The following is an 18,077-nucleotide window of genomic DNA, read 5'->3' as shown; positions in this document are numbered from 1 at the left end:
AAGATCCTGCAAGCTCATCTCAGGATAGCCAGGCTCTGAGTCATGAGCCTAGGAACTCCAAAAGCCTTGCTCCCATTGTGACTGTCGAGATTTCTCGGATTGTCAAGGTTTCTAGGAGCTCTGCTGCAGCTCCTGAAAATGATACCAGGTAGAGACAGGGCTCGTAGAGCTTTCAGGCAGAGAGCTAAGGGCCATATTTTCAAAGGTATGTAGGTGCCTAAAGTTGCAGATGGACATCTAGTTGGATTTCCAAAAGCAGCTTAAATTTAGTCACTTAGTATATGGCTATATGATGCAAGGCAGTATCAGGCTCAGACATATTATGCTTGCTTTTCATTTGCCAACTCTCAAACCAGAAATCATATACCCAAGAGGCAAAACTTATTGTTGTGCATGCAGTACCATGCTAGCACAGCTGTTCTGCTTGTGGTTCAAAACCAGGTATGGCAGCTTAGCATAGTGCTACTTTGAGAAATACTCTCAGTCCTGTATCCTAATTGATCAATAGCAGTTAGGCACCTAACATCTTTGAGGAGATGGTCACATAGGACTTGAAAATATTGAATGGAGCAGTGCCTAAATACCTATACAAATCTGGATTTTAGACTGTATTAATCATACTATTAAAATTATTCCTCCCTTCTAGAAAGGACAAGAAATCTAGGTTATACATAAGTAAATTAATCCTGTTTCTTACTTGTATTTATAAAAGAGATCTCAAGAGTTTAGTCCTTGGATGTCTGTAGAGCATTATAAAAACAAATATTTATAGATGAGCTCAGTACAATTTTAATGCTCCATTTCCATATTTCCACAGAATCTATTCTAGGTTTGTTTCCCCCTGCAAATGCCCTGCAAGTTCCTTTTCTGCTTGCATAGCCATTACTAATCCCCTACTCTTGTAGTAGTTTAATTAGGTTATATTAAAAATACACTGTACACTGGCTTGTGAGGTTGTATATGGAAAGATTTGACTTTTCCTCAAGAAATGTAGAAATTAAGGGCTGGAAGAGACCTCAAAAGATCATCAAGTCCAACCCCCCCTGCTCTGGGCAGGAATACTGCTGAGATCAAATGATCCTGGCAAGGTGTCTGTCCAATCTATTCTTGAAGACTAACTAGGTTGGGGACTGCACCACGTCCTCGGTAATTCTGTTCCAGATTCTGGTCACCCTTACATCCAACCTGAAACCATCCTCTAACAGTTTATGGACATTGCTTCTTGTCTTCCCCTGGGATGCCGTAATGAACAGTTTTTCTCCCAGCTCTTGATAAGCACCCCTTACAGAATTATAGAAGGCCACCAAGCTTCCCCTCAGTCTTCTCTTCCCCTGGCTGAACAGTCCCAGATTCCTTAGTCTTTCCTCACAAGGTTTGTCCTCCAAGTCCTTAATCATTCCTGTGGCCCTTCTCTGGAGCCTTTCAATATTCTCCACATCTTTTTTGAAGTGCAGCATCCAGAACTGGACACTGTACACCAGCTGGGATCTCACCAGCATTGAGTAGAGAGGAAGTATCACTTCCTTAGCCCAGCTCATGATGCATCAGCTAATGCATCCCAATATGCTATTAGCTTTGTTGACTATAACGTTGCACTGGCAACTCATGTTCATCTTGTAATCAGCTATAACCCCGAGGTTCTTTTTAGCCATTGTACTGGCCAAGACATCCCCTTCTAGCCTATATTCATGTTGCAGGCTACTTCTCCCCAGATGAAGCACTCTGCATTTATTCTTATTGAACTGTATCCGGTTCTACTCTGCCCACCTTTCCAGCTTATTCAGGTCTGCTTGGATCTGTATCCTGTCTCCTAGCATCACCGCTTTTCCCCATAACTTGGTATCATCTGCAAACTTGGCCAGTGTGCTTTCCACATCCTCATCTAAATCATTGATAAGGATGTTGAACAGCACAGGGCCAAGAATCAAACCCTGCGGTATACCACTGGCCACGTCCTGTCAAGATGATACAGACCTGTCCACTAACACTCTCTGGGTTCGACCCCTTAGCTAGTTCCCAACCCACCTGATTCTGGACTCTGCCAGCCCACAATCCTCCAGTTTTTTTATAAGAGTGTCATGGGAGACCATATCAAAGGCCTTTTCAAAATCCAAGTATATGACATTAACCATCAAGCCACATCTAAATGATTCATTACTTGATAACAGAAGGAGACGAGGTTGGTCAGACATGACCTGCCCTCAGTGAAACCATGTTGGCTATCCTTCAGCATCATGTCTTCTGCCAGTCTCTCACAAATGGATTTCTTGATAATTTTTTGCAAAATTTTACCCATTATCAAGGTCAAACTGACCAGCCTATAGTTTCCTGGATCTTCCCTCCTCCCCTTCTTAAAAACTGGCACCATATTGGCCTTTTACCAGTCTTCTGGGACCATTCCAAAGCTGCAAAAGTCTTCAAATACCTTCGCCGATGGTCCTGCAATGACTCCTGCCAATTCCCTCAGCACTCTCAGGTGTAGTCCATTCAGTCCTGCCAACTTGAAGACATTCAGCTGCTCTAAGTGCTCCCTCACCAGTTCAAAACTGACCATTGGTTGGCAATCACCCCTTCCCCCCAACCCCTCTAGCATCCATCCAGTATCCAAGCAGGTGGGTGACCACCATTTGCATGCAGGAACACTGGTGCAAAGTATTCATTAAAGAGTTCAGCTTTCTCCTGTCTGTTATCAGCTGTCCCGTCCCATTCTGCAAGGGCCCCACATTCCCCTTGGTCTTCCTTCTGCTCCCTATATATCTAAAGAAGGACTTCTTATTATCCATGATTTCAGTCACCCACCTGATCTCAGTCACCACTCTTTCCTTCCTTATTCTCTCCCTTCAAATACGAACTATACCTGTGAATTCCTCCTTGATGACTGTCTTGATGACCTCCTTGGTGACTGTCTGCATTCCTCCCTCTTGGGACAAGCCTGGAATAGCTCCATTAATGAATAACTGAGTCTAGAGCCTCTTAGTGGAATTAAATGGTGCAACATGTCAAGAACTATCCCCCCTGGGACTGGCCTCTGCAGCAATATAGATGATCATCCATGGATTTAATTGTGATCCTATCCCACCCTGCTTGAATTCCTGCATGGCCATTTAATGCACCTTCATTAGAGCTTTATCACTAAGTCAGAAAACCTAGCATGGAGGAGGAGGGGTCACCCAGCTTCTGGATTACCAGTTTTGCACAAACGTGGAATCAAATTATACTGAAACTCTTAACTGTTTAAGTGTGATTTACAAACCTAATACACGGAATAAGATCTGGCCTTTAGTGATTATTTAATGCTAGTCTTGGAGAGGTGAATATTTTCTACTTTTTTCAGGTAGCCACCATTTGCCAGAACTAATGCCATAGACAAGAAACTCTTAATATTTCTTAAATAATTCAGATTAAATGTTATGATTTACATAAAGCTTATCTATATCCTGGAAGTGAAGTTGATACAGTCACATAATTTTTGCCTATCTCACCATCTATAGGATCATCTGTCATTGATATTTATCCTCTAACCCGTATGATACAAGATACAAAACAAATCCCACAAACACATGAGAAAAGCATTAATGTACTGGCTTACAACTGGGCTCTTCACCAAGTTCTCACCATTTGTACCGAATCTATTGTGAAGGTGAGTATTCAGTTGCACCCTTCACACTGAAAAAGAAAAATTGAAATTTCTTTTATCTCGTAAAAATTACTGAGTGATTAGATAAGAGTTAATCATGTTTGGTATTCAAGTCATTCTCTTTGGAGATATTTTTACAAACTAATACTCCTAGAAAGTGATAATCCTTGATAAATAAGCTATTTACATTCCTCAGCATTACTTGTATCAGACAACCTTTTCAGTTGACCAGCTGACCTGCAGAATTGATGTAATTAGTATCTTGTTTCACTCCAGGGAACAGGAAGATACAGCAGGCGTGGGGGGGTGCTTGTTTTAATTGTAAATTCATTTTCCTGTGGTTGGGCTTTGACATATTCTACCATTACCAGAATGTGTTTTATATGCATATCTAACACAATCTATTAAATATCTACCATTGGCTATTTAAGGTGGGCTTCTATTTCCATTGGCATGTCTATCCATCATTTTTCTAGCCAGGTGAGTGACTTTTGTGGAACTTACACACGGGTTGCAGTTGTTTTACCCCCTTCACTGTAGATGCCTAGGTTGAGCATGGCTACCCACTGGCTGGGCATGTACATGACTATGTACACATGTTCATTGTGAAGGTATAACTGCATGCAAGTCACAGACATGTGACTGCCTGTAATGGCAGCAAACAAGTTGTTTAACAGTTGTGAAATCTTAGAATGCCTCAGATCACCAGTTGACATATGTATGGTCAGGATGCATCCCTACTCGGGATAGTGATCAGACACCTGTTTAAACTTATGTGAGGCCTCAAGACCCAATTAAGTTAGCAGAAGTTAAGTACATAAGGATAGATTCAACTCCACTTAACAGGCACTGAAGATGTAAAGAGGCATCTCATTTGAAGTCCTGACTAATCTGTGTCAAAACCTGGGACAAAACTGGAGTAACACAGCCCTTTTTTATACACATATCCTTTCCAAGAAGCATTGCTTCTCCTCTGCCAGTAGGTGGTCAAGGAGAGCACACAGCCTGACAGGCGTGTCCCTGGAATGATTAGTAATTAACTTGAATCAGCTGCAATTAACTTACAGGTGTACAGCATTGTCCCAGGGAAAAAGCTTTAGCACATTTTATCTTGCCCGCTCCATGGTACTTAAAGTAAGACAACAGATTGTACATCTGTAAGGTCCCAGGACAAAAGGCTTTCTCTTGGGAGAAATGCTTCATCTATTTACACCCTATGTGTGACTATTCCATCCTGCTCAAGTATCTTAAGTATGTAGGGACCAGATTTTTTAGGACCTTGCAGGTCAGAACTAGTACCTTAAATTGTGCTGGAAAGACTATTAGAAGTCAGTGCAGATGCTGGAGGATTACTGTTAAATGCTCCTGGTGACACACCCCCATCAGGTCACTTTATTCTGCATCAGCTTCAGCTTCTGGACAGTCAGATCACACAGCCTGAAATAAAGGGTTGCAGGCTTCTCACCAGATGGAGCTATGGAAAGGCACTTATACTCCCACGATTGCCCCTTGAAGTTCCAAGTACAGTAGTAGAGTATCGAGAGGCACCCCAGTGCTGTAAACCTAAGTGACAAGAGGAGATTGAGCCCCTTGATAAGTGTTCCAGTCCCCATCAAGTCAAGTGGTCTGCCCATCACCATCACCTCTGTCTGTTTTGGATTCAGCTTCAATTGTTTCACCCACATCCAATCCCCAACTGTAGCCAGGCACTGGGAAAGGACAGAGACCTCGGGGCTTTTATCAGATGAGAAATAGAAGCAGAACTGGGAGTCATCATCAGCATACTGATGGCACCCTCACTTTAAATCTCTGCACAATATACACATCAAACAGGTGAGCCAAAGAGTTATGTCTGCAGGATCCCACAGAAAGGTCCTGAGGGCTGAGGAGGATTATGAGCATTCAATTCAGCCGTCCCCACCCTCTGGGACCTCCCTACCAAGAAAAAGTGGAACCAATTAAACAAGGTCCTCTGAATAACCACTAGGTCATGTAAATCATTTATCTGCACCTCAGGGTCAGCTGTATCAACTGCAGCTGAAAGATCTCGTAAGATCAGAAGGGGATAGTTTTCCCTATCTATAAGAGAAAATTGTTAACCACAACAACCAAGGCAACTTTAGCCAAGGTTTTTACCTTGTGTTGTACTCTGGGTAAAAGCCAGACTGACAAGGAATACAATAGCATCTAGATGGACCTGGAGCTATAGAGCAACTACCCATTCAGTGACCTTTCCCAAAAAAAAGGAAGCTGGAGATGAGGTGATAACTGGCTGAGGAGTCAGCATCAAGTAATGATTTCTTGAGTAGGGAATGAATAATCAGATATGACTCCTGAGTGTAAAAGGGAGAACTGGGCTTGGTGGGAGGATGCTGGGTGAGAGACAGGGAAGTTAAGCGAGGGCAGGGGGACAGGCAGCATTTGGTAGGATGAAAAGTAAATGTATTTTTTTAATTAGTTTAATTTTTTATAGGTTTGGGAACTTGAAACAGGATATCAAATATACCAGATTGAAGATGCCCATGGGCCGAATATTGAAATAACATGTGCAGTGATTGAGAAAAGTGGTTTGCATTTTGCTACAGGGGCATGCGATGGTAAAATAATTAAATAGTAATGAGTGTCCTATTACCTCTCTTTAAAATAAGGAACTATATTGTGACCCAGATTCTGAAAAGTTTGCCTTAAACCACGTGAAATCAGACTGCACTAAGGTTCAACATTAGTCCAGTGTCAAGAAGTATCTGAAAACCAGTACTATGCTCTTTGTACAAACCTCTACCTCATCCACCCTTCTGTACTAAATGTTAACATTAATAGTAATTAGGTTGGGATATAACATGAAAGAAATGCCAGAAACTAACTTTCCCAACTTAAATGCTGATTCAGGGTATCCCTACACCTCAGTCACTGAGATATAGTAGCTAGCTAGCTCTGAGAGAGGTATAGTAGCTAGCGCTATAGTAGCTAGCTCTGATAGCACAGTACCGAAGCATCAGAGAACAGAGTGGGTGGATTGCTCAAATATTCCCAGATTCTCAGATATGCTTTTCAGCCCTCATTGAGCTTTGTCTATACTGCTATCAGTACCTGAGCAAGCTAAAGGTACCTTGGATATGACTACACAGGCTGCAATCACAGAAGTAACTGCAGTGTAGCATATCCTGTCACTTTGAGCAACAGGGTGAACAAACAGGGAAGAAATTATTGATCTTTCTTCTCCCATCCAATCCTCTGCTCTGCTTTCTGTTCCCTGAGCCACTGTACTGCCTGTCCTTTCCCTATCTGCCATATGCAACACAGAGGGTGCCCATGCCACTTGTGGCTTGTGTGCCAGCAGTTGGTCACCCCTGCTTTAGGAGATGAAAAATACTTGTCCAAACCTGAGAAGGGTGTGTGAGTTTTCAGTCCTGGGAAAAGATAACTCAAAGCTGGGTCCAACTTAGGCATCAGGCCTGTGAAAGGTGATTTAAAGGTTCATGAAAAAGTGGCTATTTGTACAGGCATGGGGGCAGCCATCTAGCAAGCTTCTTGTCTAAGGGGATCTTCCTTTGAAGGGCCTAGGAACTACAGCTGAAATGGAATGGGGGGTAGAGACTGTAACTAGTCTCCTTTGAACATACAGTATTGTACGTTCCAGATATAATAAGAGTCAAGAACAAAACCATGTGTAATGTCTCTTAGTGTCAAGCTTTGAGTAGTTTGGGCACCCAGCAATCCTTCTGGGAAGCAACCCTGTGATATATATTTCTTAGGTCAAATGAAACAGGGAAAATTAATCTGTTAAATCCTAAAGAAAATAGCTCAGGAGTGTAACATTGCATTCAACTTTGTTTTGGAAACCTTGTTATCATTTAGCATTGGCTGACACTGATGTGCTTGAGTTCTTAACATTGTATTGACGATAAACTTCAACTTTCAGCTTTCTTGGCTGGTCTTCTTTTAAGAAAGGGGAAGAGAAGTGAGACGGGTTCCATCTGCTTGTGAGGACATAATTGAGTATTATGAATTCAACAGACTACCCCCCACCATCTCTCACTGAGCAGCCTTGAACACTGTAAACCCCTGTAACCCAAAAGACATTATGCTTGGGTGCAGGGACAGATTCAGAGGGAGTGGAGTGATACAGTCACACCCCCTTCAGCTGTATGTTGCATGTGCGAGTTACTGCTTTTGTGTAGCTCAGGACCCCAAAGGGTGAATGTTGTCTCCACCATTTGCCCACTTTTCCCCCTGCCCCTCTATTTAGCATGGAGAAAGGCAAATGGCAGTGGTATTCCTCTCTTGAAGTGCAGAGCCACACAAAAGCAATGGCTCTGGCAACAGTCCACGCTGGCCAAGTATTATCGATTCAGAAAGGAATCAGTCCTCAGGATAAAAACATGATGAGCTGAATGCATTTTCTTTAAATCTTTTCCAAGTCAAAAGTAAGCAACCAATTTTGCTCAAACTTGGGAGAAAAATTTGAGGAAATTCTCAGCATGGGATGCTTCAGTCCAAAAAACTATTAATAAGAAAATTGTTTGTAACTGGAAAAAGGTTGTTAAAACGAAAGTGGAACTCAGCTTTACAGGGCACTTACAGAAGATATCGATCAGGTTGTTACTTCAAGTGCTTTACACAAAGCACTTAAAGTTACAGCATCATTGAAACCTAACAGAAGTGTGGCTTCTATGCATGTGGGCTCTGCACCTCCGTGCATTGACAGAGGCCAGGTGGCAGGGGGTGCTGTCACTTGTTTTGTAAGCTAATCAGGACTCTGGAAAACCCCAGCTGGCTTTCAGAGCAGTCAGAAGTGGTCTGGTGGCTTGTGCGCCCCCAGAATCCATGCCATCAGGCACCAGGGACCCTCTCCCTAGGCCCCTGTCCCATCACTGGCTCTATCACTGGCTCTGGTCACCATCAGGAAGCAGCAGACAGGCAGGGGCTTGCAGTGCCAGCCCCCAGGTGGCACAGGCCAGGCCAGCTCCTGGGACTGGCGTGTGAGGAGTCCCATGTGGGACCCAGCACTACAAGCCCCCACCCACATACAACCTTCTCACAAGAAGACCAGGTGGGAAAAAGACCTTTCTGGCAAGAAGTAGTGGGCGAGCTGAGGGTGGGCTCTGAGCCCCCAGCCAGGGTCTTGCACCCCCTTAGTCCCCAGCCGAGGTAGCTATCCTGGTGTGCAAGGCATGGGGGCTGGCATCCAAACCCCCAGTCTGCCCACTACTGCTACAGCATCTCTGGGCTGGGGCAAGGGTGCAGCTGGGCAGTGATCAGGGATTAGAGGGGCTTGGCCAGCCCTCCCCCAGCAGGAAAATATCCACAGTGCCCCATGGCACCAGTGAGGAGGGGACACACTCCCTGAACCCCACCTCACTTCCCACCACACCCCCAGTGGGTAATGTCTGCCAGGTATTTTCTTGCAGGCCGGGGAGCACATGCACTGTCTCCCTCCTTCCATGGCTGCACAGGGAGGAGACTCTCTGCCTCCTCCCTGTGGCAGGTTAGGGGCATACCAGATAACAGATAACCCTGTTAGGGAACTGTATACAAGTGCTCTAAGGTGCTCTAGAGCAGAGTGCCTTAATTTGTTACCTGATTCAATGAGCGTTACTTTTTCTCATGATCAGCCATTTTAGAAGCACTCTGCAACCCTGCACATGTGTTACGTCACAGCTGTACAGTGCTTTCAGGGGCCAGATCACATGAAAAATGTCACTTCTGTCAGTACCCATAGTGGTTGCTGACCATGACCATTAGAACATATACTACTACACAGCTGAGTCTTTTTCCCGCGTATTGTGTGGCATACATTCATTTCAGGTTATCGGGCAAGATTAATAGATTCATAGATGCTAGGGTCAGAAGGGACCTCAACATATCATTGAGTCTGATCCCCTGCCTAGGCAGGAGAGCGTGCTGGGGTCAGACGACCCCAGGTAGATGCTTGTCCAGCCTTCTCTTAAAGACCCCCAAGGTAGGGGAGAGCACCACCTCCCCTGGAAAAGACAAGGCCTCTCAAATGTATTCTCCAGTACTGCACTGAATTTTTCAACAAGCTTTTAATAATTTTGTAATTGTTTCATTAAACTATGTAATTCTGCTTGAAATGTTTATAAATACCCTATGTAGCATATTTTGGGATACTCAAAAACATTTATGAAAAAAACTACAAAAAAGATATAGCTCTTGCCACAGAGCATATTGACCAAAGCATTTGCTCAGCTCTCTGCATCTGAGATGCTTTTCCCATGTGTTAGGGGCTAGACAGATAATGATACCTGTTGCTGTGAGAAGCTGCTTACCCTGCTAAAGGTGGGGCCACATGTAACTGCTTTCCCAGAAACTGTGCTCCAGCTTTTTCTGCCCCCATCTCTGCCTGAGGATCTAGCTACCCATGAGGATCAGTTTTTGCTGCCATTCAAAATCACAAGTTATCTTTCTTGCTGCCTCCCTTTCTGCTTTTGTGTGGGACCAGTACTGGAGCAGGAACAGGAAGCATGAACTACTCTTAGGAAGAGTAGCTAACGATATTGGAAAGCTGGTAGGCTAGCTGACAAACATGGAAAAGAGTGGTAGGCTAGCTAACAATATTGGTAACACCTAGTAAACCCTATATTTCTAGGGTGTATGCATGTGCTCACTAAGAAGAGGAGAGAGGGATGAAATATTCTATTTTATTTCTCTCCTATTCCAAGAAAAGTGCTTTTGCATATCCATAATTGAGCACAGAGGTAATGTCACTTAGCTATCAAACTAGAACTTTGACTAGAACATTTTTTTTTAAATTTTAGGAGCTGACCTAAAATAATATCAGAGGCCAGATCCAGACATTTAGGCACACGTGGCTCATGGCACCACAAACCTCTTTGCAGCACCACACACCACATGTTGCACATTAAACCATGTGCCACACTGCTAATTAGCAGTGCTGGGGCAAAATTTACTACCAGGATTTCCCAGTAGTGAAAAAAGAAGTGGCACAAAACATGCCAAAGTCTTATGTGCCAAGATAAATGCAGAGATGGGGGAGCAGGCAGCCCATGCTCCTGCCAAACTGCTAATTAGCAGGTAGCATACTGCAGAGTCCCCATGCTGAGGCACCCTGGGTCCCAGTCAGCCACTCCCCAGCTGGGTGAGATGCAGCATGCCTCAAGACAGGGGAGCAGATAGCCCTGGACTGACTGCTATCCTGTCTCCACATACCACATTGGAGCCAGCCAAAGAGCTGCCTGCTCCCCTATCTCGAGGCACCCTGTACCCCAGCCAGCCAGGGAGTAGCTGTCTGGGGCACAGGGTGCCTCAATATGGGGGCTCCATGTGCCTCAGCGTAGAGAGAGGGGAGCAGCCAGCCCAGGGAGTTGCCTGCTCCCCCATCTTAAGGCACATTGCGCCCCAGCCAGCCAGGAAGCAGCTGGCTGGGGCACAGGGTGCCTTAGCATGGGGGCTCTGCAGTGTGCAGTCTTGGGCTGCCTACTCCTGCATCTCCATGTGCCGCTCCCCAGGCTGGCTGGGTGCCTCAGTGTGGGGGCTGCCTGCCAGCTAGGCCTGCACTGAGGTACCCCGTGCCCCAGCCAGTCCCTCCCCTCCCCCCTGCAGCACATGAGCAGCAGGGCAATGTGTCCCACTGCAAACCACATGAGCAGGGGCATTCACTGCAGCACAACATTTGTGCCACTACTGTTTGTGCTACTGCAAACGCATTTCCCTGTTCATGTAGACATGGCCAAAATATCCATTTGGGGTCAACTTGATTAAAAAACCCTTTTTTTGACAAAAAATATTGTCCAGAATTTAATAAAACATTGTACATGGTACAAAGCAAAAATGTTTTGTTTGGGGTCACTGTTAACTACTTTTTGAAAACAGTAATGGAGACAGGCAGTCTTTAGACTTACAACACAATTGGCTCCTGAAAACTGCGTCTTAAGTCAAAATGTAGTAACTCGGAACCAGTTTTCCCATAGGGACAATGTTACAAATGGGGGGTTGGTTCCTTTACCACACTCAACACAGCTGCGTGCAATAGGTAAGTCTGTTGTGGTGGGGGGAGGGGGTGGAAAGGGGCTTGGAAGGGCAGATCAACACCCCCCACAGCGAGGGAGGGATTGGGGCCGGGGCAGGGACCAGGGCTGGGGCAAGCGCTGGCCAGGGAGGGGGTGGGGCAGCTTGCACCACTGCGCTGCCAGTCTGGGAGCTGCTTGTGTGATGGTTTGTGCGGCAGCTCTTGCCACTGCTCCCGCCTCTGATTTTGAAGGAGGCTGGGCCAGCTTCCACCGCTGTGCAGTGCAGTGGTGTAATGGGGGGGCCCCCGCTCCCAGTGCCTTCCGCCTTCTGCTTTCCACCCAGGAGCACAGCCTGGTGAAGCCCTGGTCCCATCTGCCCCGCGCAGATCCTGGGGCACACATCACCACCCCATGCCTTCCCAGACCAGTGGCAGGAGCAGTGGTGAGAGCCGCTGGACAAGACGCCACATGAGCAGCTCCCAGACCAGCGGTGCACAATGGCGCGAGCTGCCCCACCCCCTCCCTGGGCAGTGCTTGCCCCAACCTCAGCCCCAGCCCCAATCCCTCCCTCACTGCGGGGGACATTGATCTGTCCATCGCACCTCTTCCCTCCCCCCCACCACAACACACTTACCAGCTGGACGCAGCTGTGTCGACTACCGTAAAGGCAAACCCAGCGTGGGAACCTTGAAACAGGGTATCAATTTACAAATGTCGTAAATGCCATTTGTCTTGACTCAAAAAGTTGTAAGTCAAGGACTGCCTGTATTTAGCAATAAAGCTCTAGAGTCATAAGAGGCCTTAGGCACTATTCCCATAACTAAGGAGGGAAAGGTAGCAGTACTACTGTAGTTATGCCCTACAGCTAGTGGTTAGAGCACTCATCTGGGATGTGGAGACCCAAACTTAGCTCTTTCTCTGCTTGAGTCAGAGAAAGGGGGGAACTTGAGTAGCCCACCTGCAGCCAAATGCCTTAGGCACCAGGGATCAGATTCTGTTCCTCCTATTAGACACCAAAGAATGATCCTACTCTACCCTGCTCAAGATCCTGTGGAAAGGTAATGCACCTACTCTCATAACATGCCATTATCTTAGTCTTAAGGCTAAATCATAAAAAGCAGCAATCAGGAAGTGGGGCCATTCACTTTTTGCATTAGATGCTTTATAGTGACTCAAGCAGCATGGAATAGGATCACACCTAGGCATCGAAGTGGACTTAGGCAGAATAGGGTCTGTCCCAAAATATGAAGTCATTGGGCAAAATCCTATTCCTCTTATGGGCATCAAAATGGACTTAGATACCGACGTGTGATTCTATTCCACCCTGTTCCATTCCCTGGAAATCCATCTATTTTTGTCACTGTCATCTTACCCTAAAAAGTGAATCACAAAACAAAGCAGCAAGGTGGAGGAGGACCCACCTACCTTTTGCATTAACAGTTTTTCAGGAACTCAAGCAAGGTGGAACAGAATTACACTTAGGCCTGTAAGTCTACTTACATGCCAAATAGATGGAGTAGAATCTGCCCCAATCTGTTTCTGGCCCCAATAAATATGTAAGTATTTATATGTGGAGCAGCTCCCACAGGAGAAATAAAGGGACTCACTATAAATAACCCTTGACCAAGGCAGTCTCTTAGAAGGTGAGAGACTCATGTTCACGTCCTTCCTCTGAATGAGACAGCAGGGAGACATGTTTTGTGCATGTCCCTGCATCTCAGGGATCTTCTCAAAACATAGGGTTGAATTCATGCCTAATTCTGGCTGCTTTAAAACTATTTTTGGTGAAACAGAAAATGATTTGCCAAAATGAAATTCACTCAGCTCTACTATTAACTTAAAGAGATTTTCAGTCAGGCTTGGAGGTGCTAATACTCTGTTCATTAAATATATTGAGCTTAATGACAGAATTCAACTTGAATTATATGTAATACAAATTAAGCGTGTAGGAAGACTTTGCTTTCTAAAGATCTTAACCAGGACCAGGCATCTATTATATAAATGGAAATAAGGTCCCTGTCCTAAAAAGCTTCTGTTCTGAACTGCTTGGATAAGCAATCTCTAGGAGGGAAGACTTTAGCAGTTTGCAGAAAGGAAGTAAATCTGTCATCCCAAATTTTCCCTTCAGTTGCATGATACATACAAGGCTCTCTTCGCTCTGCCTTCCCCCCACCTCCCCTCCCCGCTTTCTGCAGAACCTTTCTACAAGTAGGTTAATTTACAAACGCACTGCATCCTGATTACAGACTGTTGTGAAGCATTATTTTAAAAAATCCCAAGCTCTAGACCCCAGGAAAAAAGATATGTAGAGTCATGATTTTTCTTTTTTTTTTCTGTTCAGGACTTCTCAGGTTTGAGAGTCAGAAATACATATTTGTGTCGTCTTTTTGTGCTTTTCTCTATTATCCACTTCAGGAACAATGAAAATTTGGGATTTTGGAAGTGGGCAGGAAATTAAAGCTTTGCCTCTAGCACGAGAGAGCAGAGAAGATGAGCAGTGGCTTCAGCTAGTTTATCTGAAGGCTAGTGAAAGTCAGCACATGATCCTGGCCTTGGAGCAGAGTGGAAAGATCAAAATTGTTCAGGTTTGTTTGGGTATTTGTTTCATTTTTGTAACTCCTAGCTCTAAGGGCCAAACATCTTTTTTCATGAATCAACTGCCCAGAGAATGTTATTTTTCTGCATGTCACCTAATTAATTATCTCCTTTCTGTTAAAAAATGTTAATGTGTTCAGTGTTCCACTGCCAGATTTCAGCATTCTGATCATTTCTTTCTGTGCTCTCAACAAACTGGAACATTCATATTTTTCTCATAGCAATTAAGCTTTGATGAATAAATATCCAAACCCTCTGCCACAGTAATTAGATTAGTTTTTGTTCATTGGATAAAGGCCAGATCCTGCAACCACTTGTATTAGCCAATTACTGCACGCATTGAAGAAAATAGGGATTCTCAAGTAAGTAAAGTTATCCAGATGTGCAAGTGTTTGCAGGTTCCCATTTCAGGAGTAGAGAACTGTTATCCTCCCCTTTCCTTCAGATGCTAAAATCCAAGGCTCACCATAACAGGATCCTCCCCAAGACGTGACCATGATGCCCCTGGAGCCCCTTCAGCCCTCCTCATCATCTTCCCTTTCTTTCAGCAGTCTTCCCTTCCACTTGCCTGTCACACCTTTTTGGAAAAGGGAGACTGTTTCAGGGCTCCCCAAGCAAGATGTCATACTCATAAACACTGGTGTCACTGCTTATTGCCTTAAAAGCTAATTAAGTCCAAGCCTCTCAGATCTGACCAGTCATTGGGCATTAAGCCCCATTGTCCAATCCGGTCAATCTCTCATCCGTGGGCCGTCAGCCCCAGTCTCAACTCCTGTTAACGCAGGCCTCTAAACCTGGAAAAGTCTGCAACACTCTTGGGGCCTCCAGCCCTGGTGCCTTTAACTTTCTTGCCCCCTCCTGGTCTTGGGCCTCTGTACATTGAACAATCTCAACCCCTCTTGGGTTAGGCCTGGATTATTCACCCCTCCTGGGCTACAGTCCTCTGGCCCTGCTTGTTCGTTCTCCCCACATGTTATGGGTCCTTGACCATGGTTCTCGCCCCTTCTGGGCTACAGGTCCCTGACCATGCCTGCTCGCATCACTCTTTGGCTGTAGCCCTGCTTCTCGGTCTTGGCCCTAATCCCTTGGGTCCTGGCCCCACTCCCAGGCAAGTTCCTAAACTATCACAAAACTACCGGTCTTGCCTACCCCAGCTCAGGTGTTAGTCAAGAGGCTTACTGCAGCCCTACTGTTCAAGAGCTCCTCTCTTCATGGCTTCCAGGTCTGACTGCCTGCCCAGCTCAGGCCCTGGGCTTATATGTTGCAAGCCCAGCTCCTTTTAGGTTATGTGGCTCCCTTAATTAGCTTCTGCCTAACCTGCTGCCTACTTCTCCTGCAACCTGTCTTCTCTGAAAGGAGCAAGAGCAACAAGCTCACTGCTACACTCAGATACCCACATATAGGTTGGGACTGCTTTTATCCTTTCACTTTTGGATTTCTGTTTACAATGCCCTTTTTGGCCTAGGTATTTACACCATTGGTCCCCAGTGGTCTGCAGGCATCACGTAGCAAAGAAGGATCTTTGATGTAGCTTAGAGCAAACTGAGGTTGACAGGGGTCTCTGAAAGAGATTACATTTATCACATAATTAATGGTAGCATGCCATACTTAGAAACAATTTAAAGTGGCTGGCAAGAATAGACTCCTGCATGGGCTGCTCTGTGCAAATTTTTGCAGGTATCATGGGGGAAGCTAATGGCCTTCCTCCTCTTGGTGAAATTAAACCGATGTTCCACATGTAACTAGATTAAAGTGACAGGGAACATTTTTGTGGCTGGTTTATATGTCAATTCATATTGAACATGTGGCAGAGGGCCAACAGGCTTGCTCTGTGTGCTAGGCAGCCCTCTATGGAGTTGTCCAGTGTGCAGAGGACACCATTCAGCTTTCCCCACCAGCAAGATTAAACCTGCATGCAGGGCAGTCCATGATGATCTGCACCATGCATGGCTTTCACCTTATTGGTGCATGCATGACTGGTGCCTCCTGAATCTAGGGGGGGCACCCACAGAAGCCGCCAATGGTGGCAGCCCTGTCAGAGGGGGCACCAGCCCTACCAACAGTATCAATGTTGGCCATCGGGGGGGCACCGGCCCCATTGTGGGGTACATGTAGAATGTAAGATCATGATCCCGGACTTCACACACAATAGCAAGTCAACAGGGCAGGTTTAAATATGTTGAACGTATAATGCAGATTGGAGTTCATCATTTGAATCATATCTCAGTCTGCCATGACTGAATACTGCTGTCACAGGGGTGGGCAAAATGGAGGATCCAGCCAGCAGCTGGACTTCATTTTCCAGCAGCCCCTGCCCATGCCACTGTGGCTAGTGTCCATGGAGACCCCAGGAGCAGTGAGGCCATGATAATGCAGGGCCTCACGGCCACATGCTCCCAGGGTCTCTATGGATACAGGAGTAGTTCTAGGAGGGCGTGCAGCTGCATGGGGACCTCTTCCAGGGCTGGGGCCAGGAGCTTGCAGTGGTGACAGCCCGGGGCTGAAGCCAGGGTAGAGCCGCAATCTACTGTTTGCATGCTTCTGCCTGTGGAACCTGTGCTTGTTGCAGAGGCATGTGGGCAGCAGTTTGTGCCCTGCAGTATCAAGTCATATTACCATAACTCTAGTGATAAGGTTTGTATGTAAAACATACTCTTAGCCATGAGCTTGCTGCTTCTGATGTTGTCTGGATTGTGTACCATAAAGGTATTGTATTTGTTATAGACTTGAAAATATCAAACATTTTGCTTCATTCCCCCCACCCATGTTAAATTTATTGAGACCTTAGTGGAATGTTGTCACAGCAGCCGTTCTTTCCAAATACAAATATGATCCCTTTGAGGTTAAGATTGGAGTTAAGCAAGGCAACGTCATCACTCCAATGCTCTTCTCAATATTCTTTACTGCCATGCTACATCTAACCACCAACAGGCTTCCAGATGGAGTGGAGCTAAACTACTAAATGGATGGTAAGGTCCCATACAAAAATGGGACTGACACTTGACATTAAGAAAATTCAAGTCCTCTACCCACAAGTTCTTAATGAGCAGTCCCCAGCTCTGGTAATTCAGATTTATGGTGGGACTCTGGAGGACACTGAGTATTTCTTGTACCCCAGAAGCCATCTCTTGCAGAAGGCTGGCATCGATGAAGAAAACCAATATTGTGTCAAATGTGAAAGTGCAGTCTTTGAACACCTGAGGAAATGGGTGTTTGAATATCCTGACACCAGATTCGAAACCAAGCTCATGGTTTATCAAGCAGTCATGATCCCTACCTTACTATATGGAACTGAGACATGGACAACATATAGGAGATACCTCAAGTCACTGGAGAAGTACTATCAATTGTGCCTGCAGAAGATCCTTCAAATCCTATGGGAAGACAGATGCACCAACATTAGCATCCTCTCAGAAACAAACACCATGAACACTGAGGATATGATCATCTGACCTCAATTTCAGTGGGCCAGCCACATCATCTGGATGTGCAACTCCAGACTTCCAAAGCAAGTTTTATTCTCCCAGCTCAGTCAAGGTGTATGCGCGATAGGAGAGCAGAGAATGTGTTTTAAGGACATCCTCAAGGCCAACTTCAAAAAATGCAACATTGACATCAACTCGTAGGACCCTCCCAAATGGGGAAAAAGTCTGCTGCAAGGATATCAGTACTTTGAAATGTCATGATGACAACAAGAAATGGAAAAGTACAAACAACAGAAATGGAGTGTCATAGACTTCATCAAGAATCCAGAGCCGCCCACCCCCACAGAAACATGTGCCCAAGTTTCAGTAGAACCTGTCAATCCTGGACTGGCTTTCATAGTTTCATAGTTTCATAGATTTAGGGTCGGA

General features: G+C 45.4%; 1 protein-coding gene across 1 annotated transcript in view; it reads left to right on the top strand.

Moving 5' to 3' along the window:
* The window catches only part of WDR64 (WD repeat domain 64), a 194,655-nt gene that overhangs the window by 136,895 nt on the left and 39,683 nt on the right, over positions 1 to 18,077 (top strand). Inside the window, exons 12-14 of the mRNA XM_019526719.1 lie at positions 3,492 to 3,640; positions 6,111 to 6,234; positions 14,044 to 14,213. Coding sequence (XP_019382264.1) covers positions 3,492 to 3,640; positions 6,111 to 6,234; positions 14,044 to 14,213 — 443 coding nt within the window. The remainder of the gene's footprint in view (positions 1 to 3,491; positions 3,641 to 6,110; positions 6,235 to 14,043; positions 14,214 to 18,077) is intronic.

Source organism: Gavialis gangeticus, unplaced genomic scaffold (genome assembly GCF_001723915.1).
Source record: "Gavialis gangeticus isolate Ggan-Ray unplaced genomic scaffold, GavGan_comp1, whole genome shotgun sequence".
Lineage (NCBI taxonomy): Eukaryota > Metazoa > Chordata > Crocodylia > Gavialidae > Gavialis > Gavialis gangeticus.
This window is presented reverse-complemented; position numbering and strand designations above follow the sequence as displayed.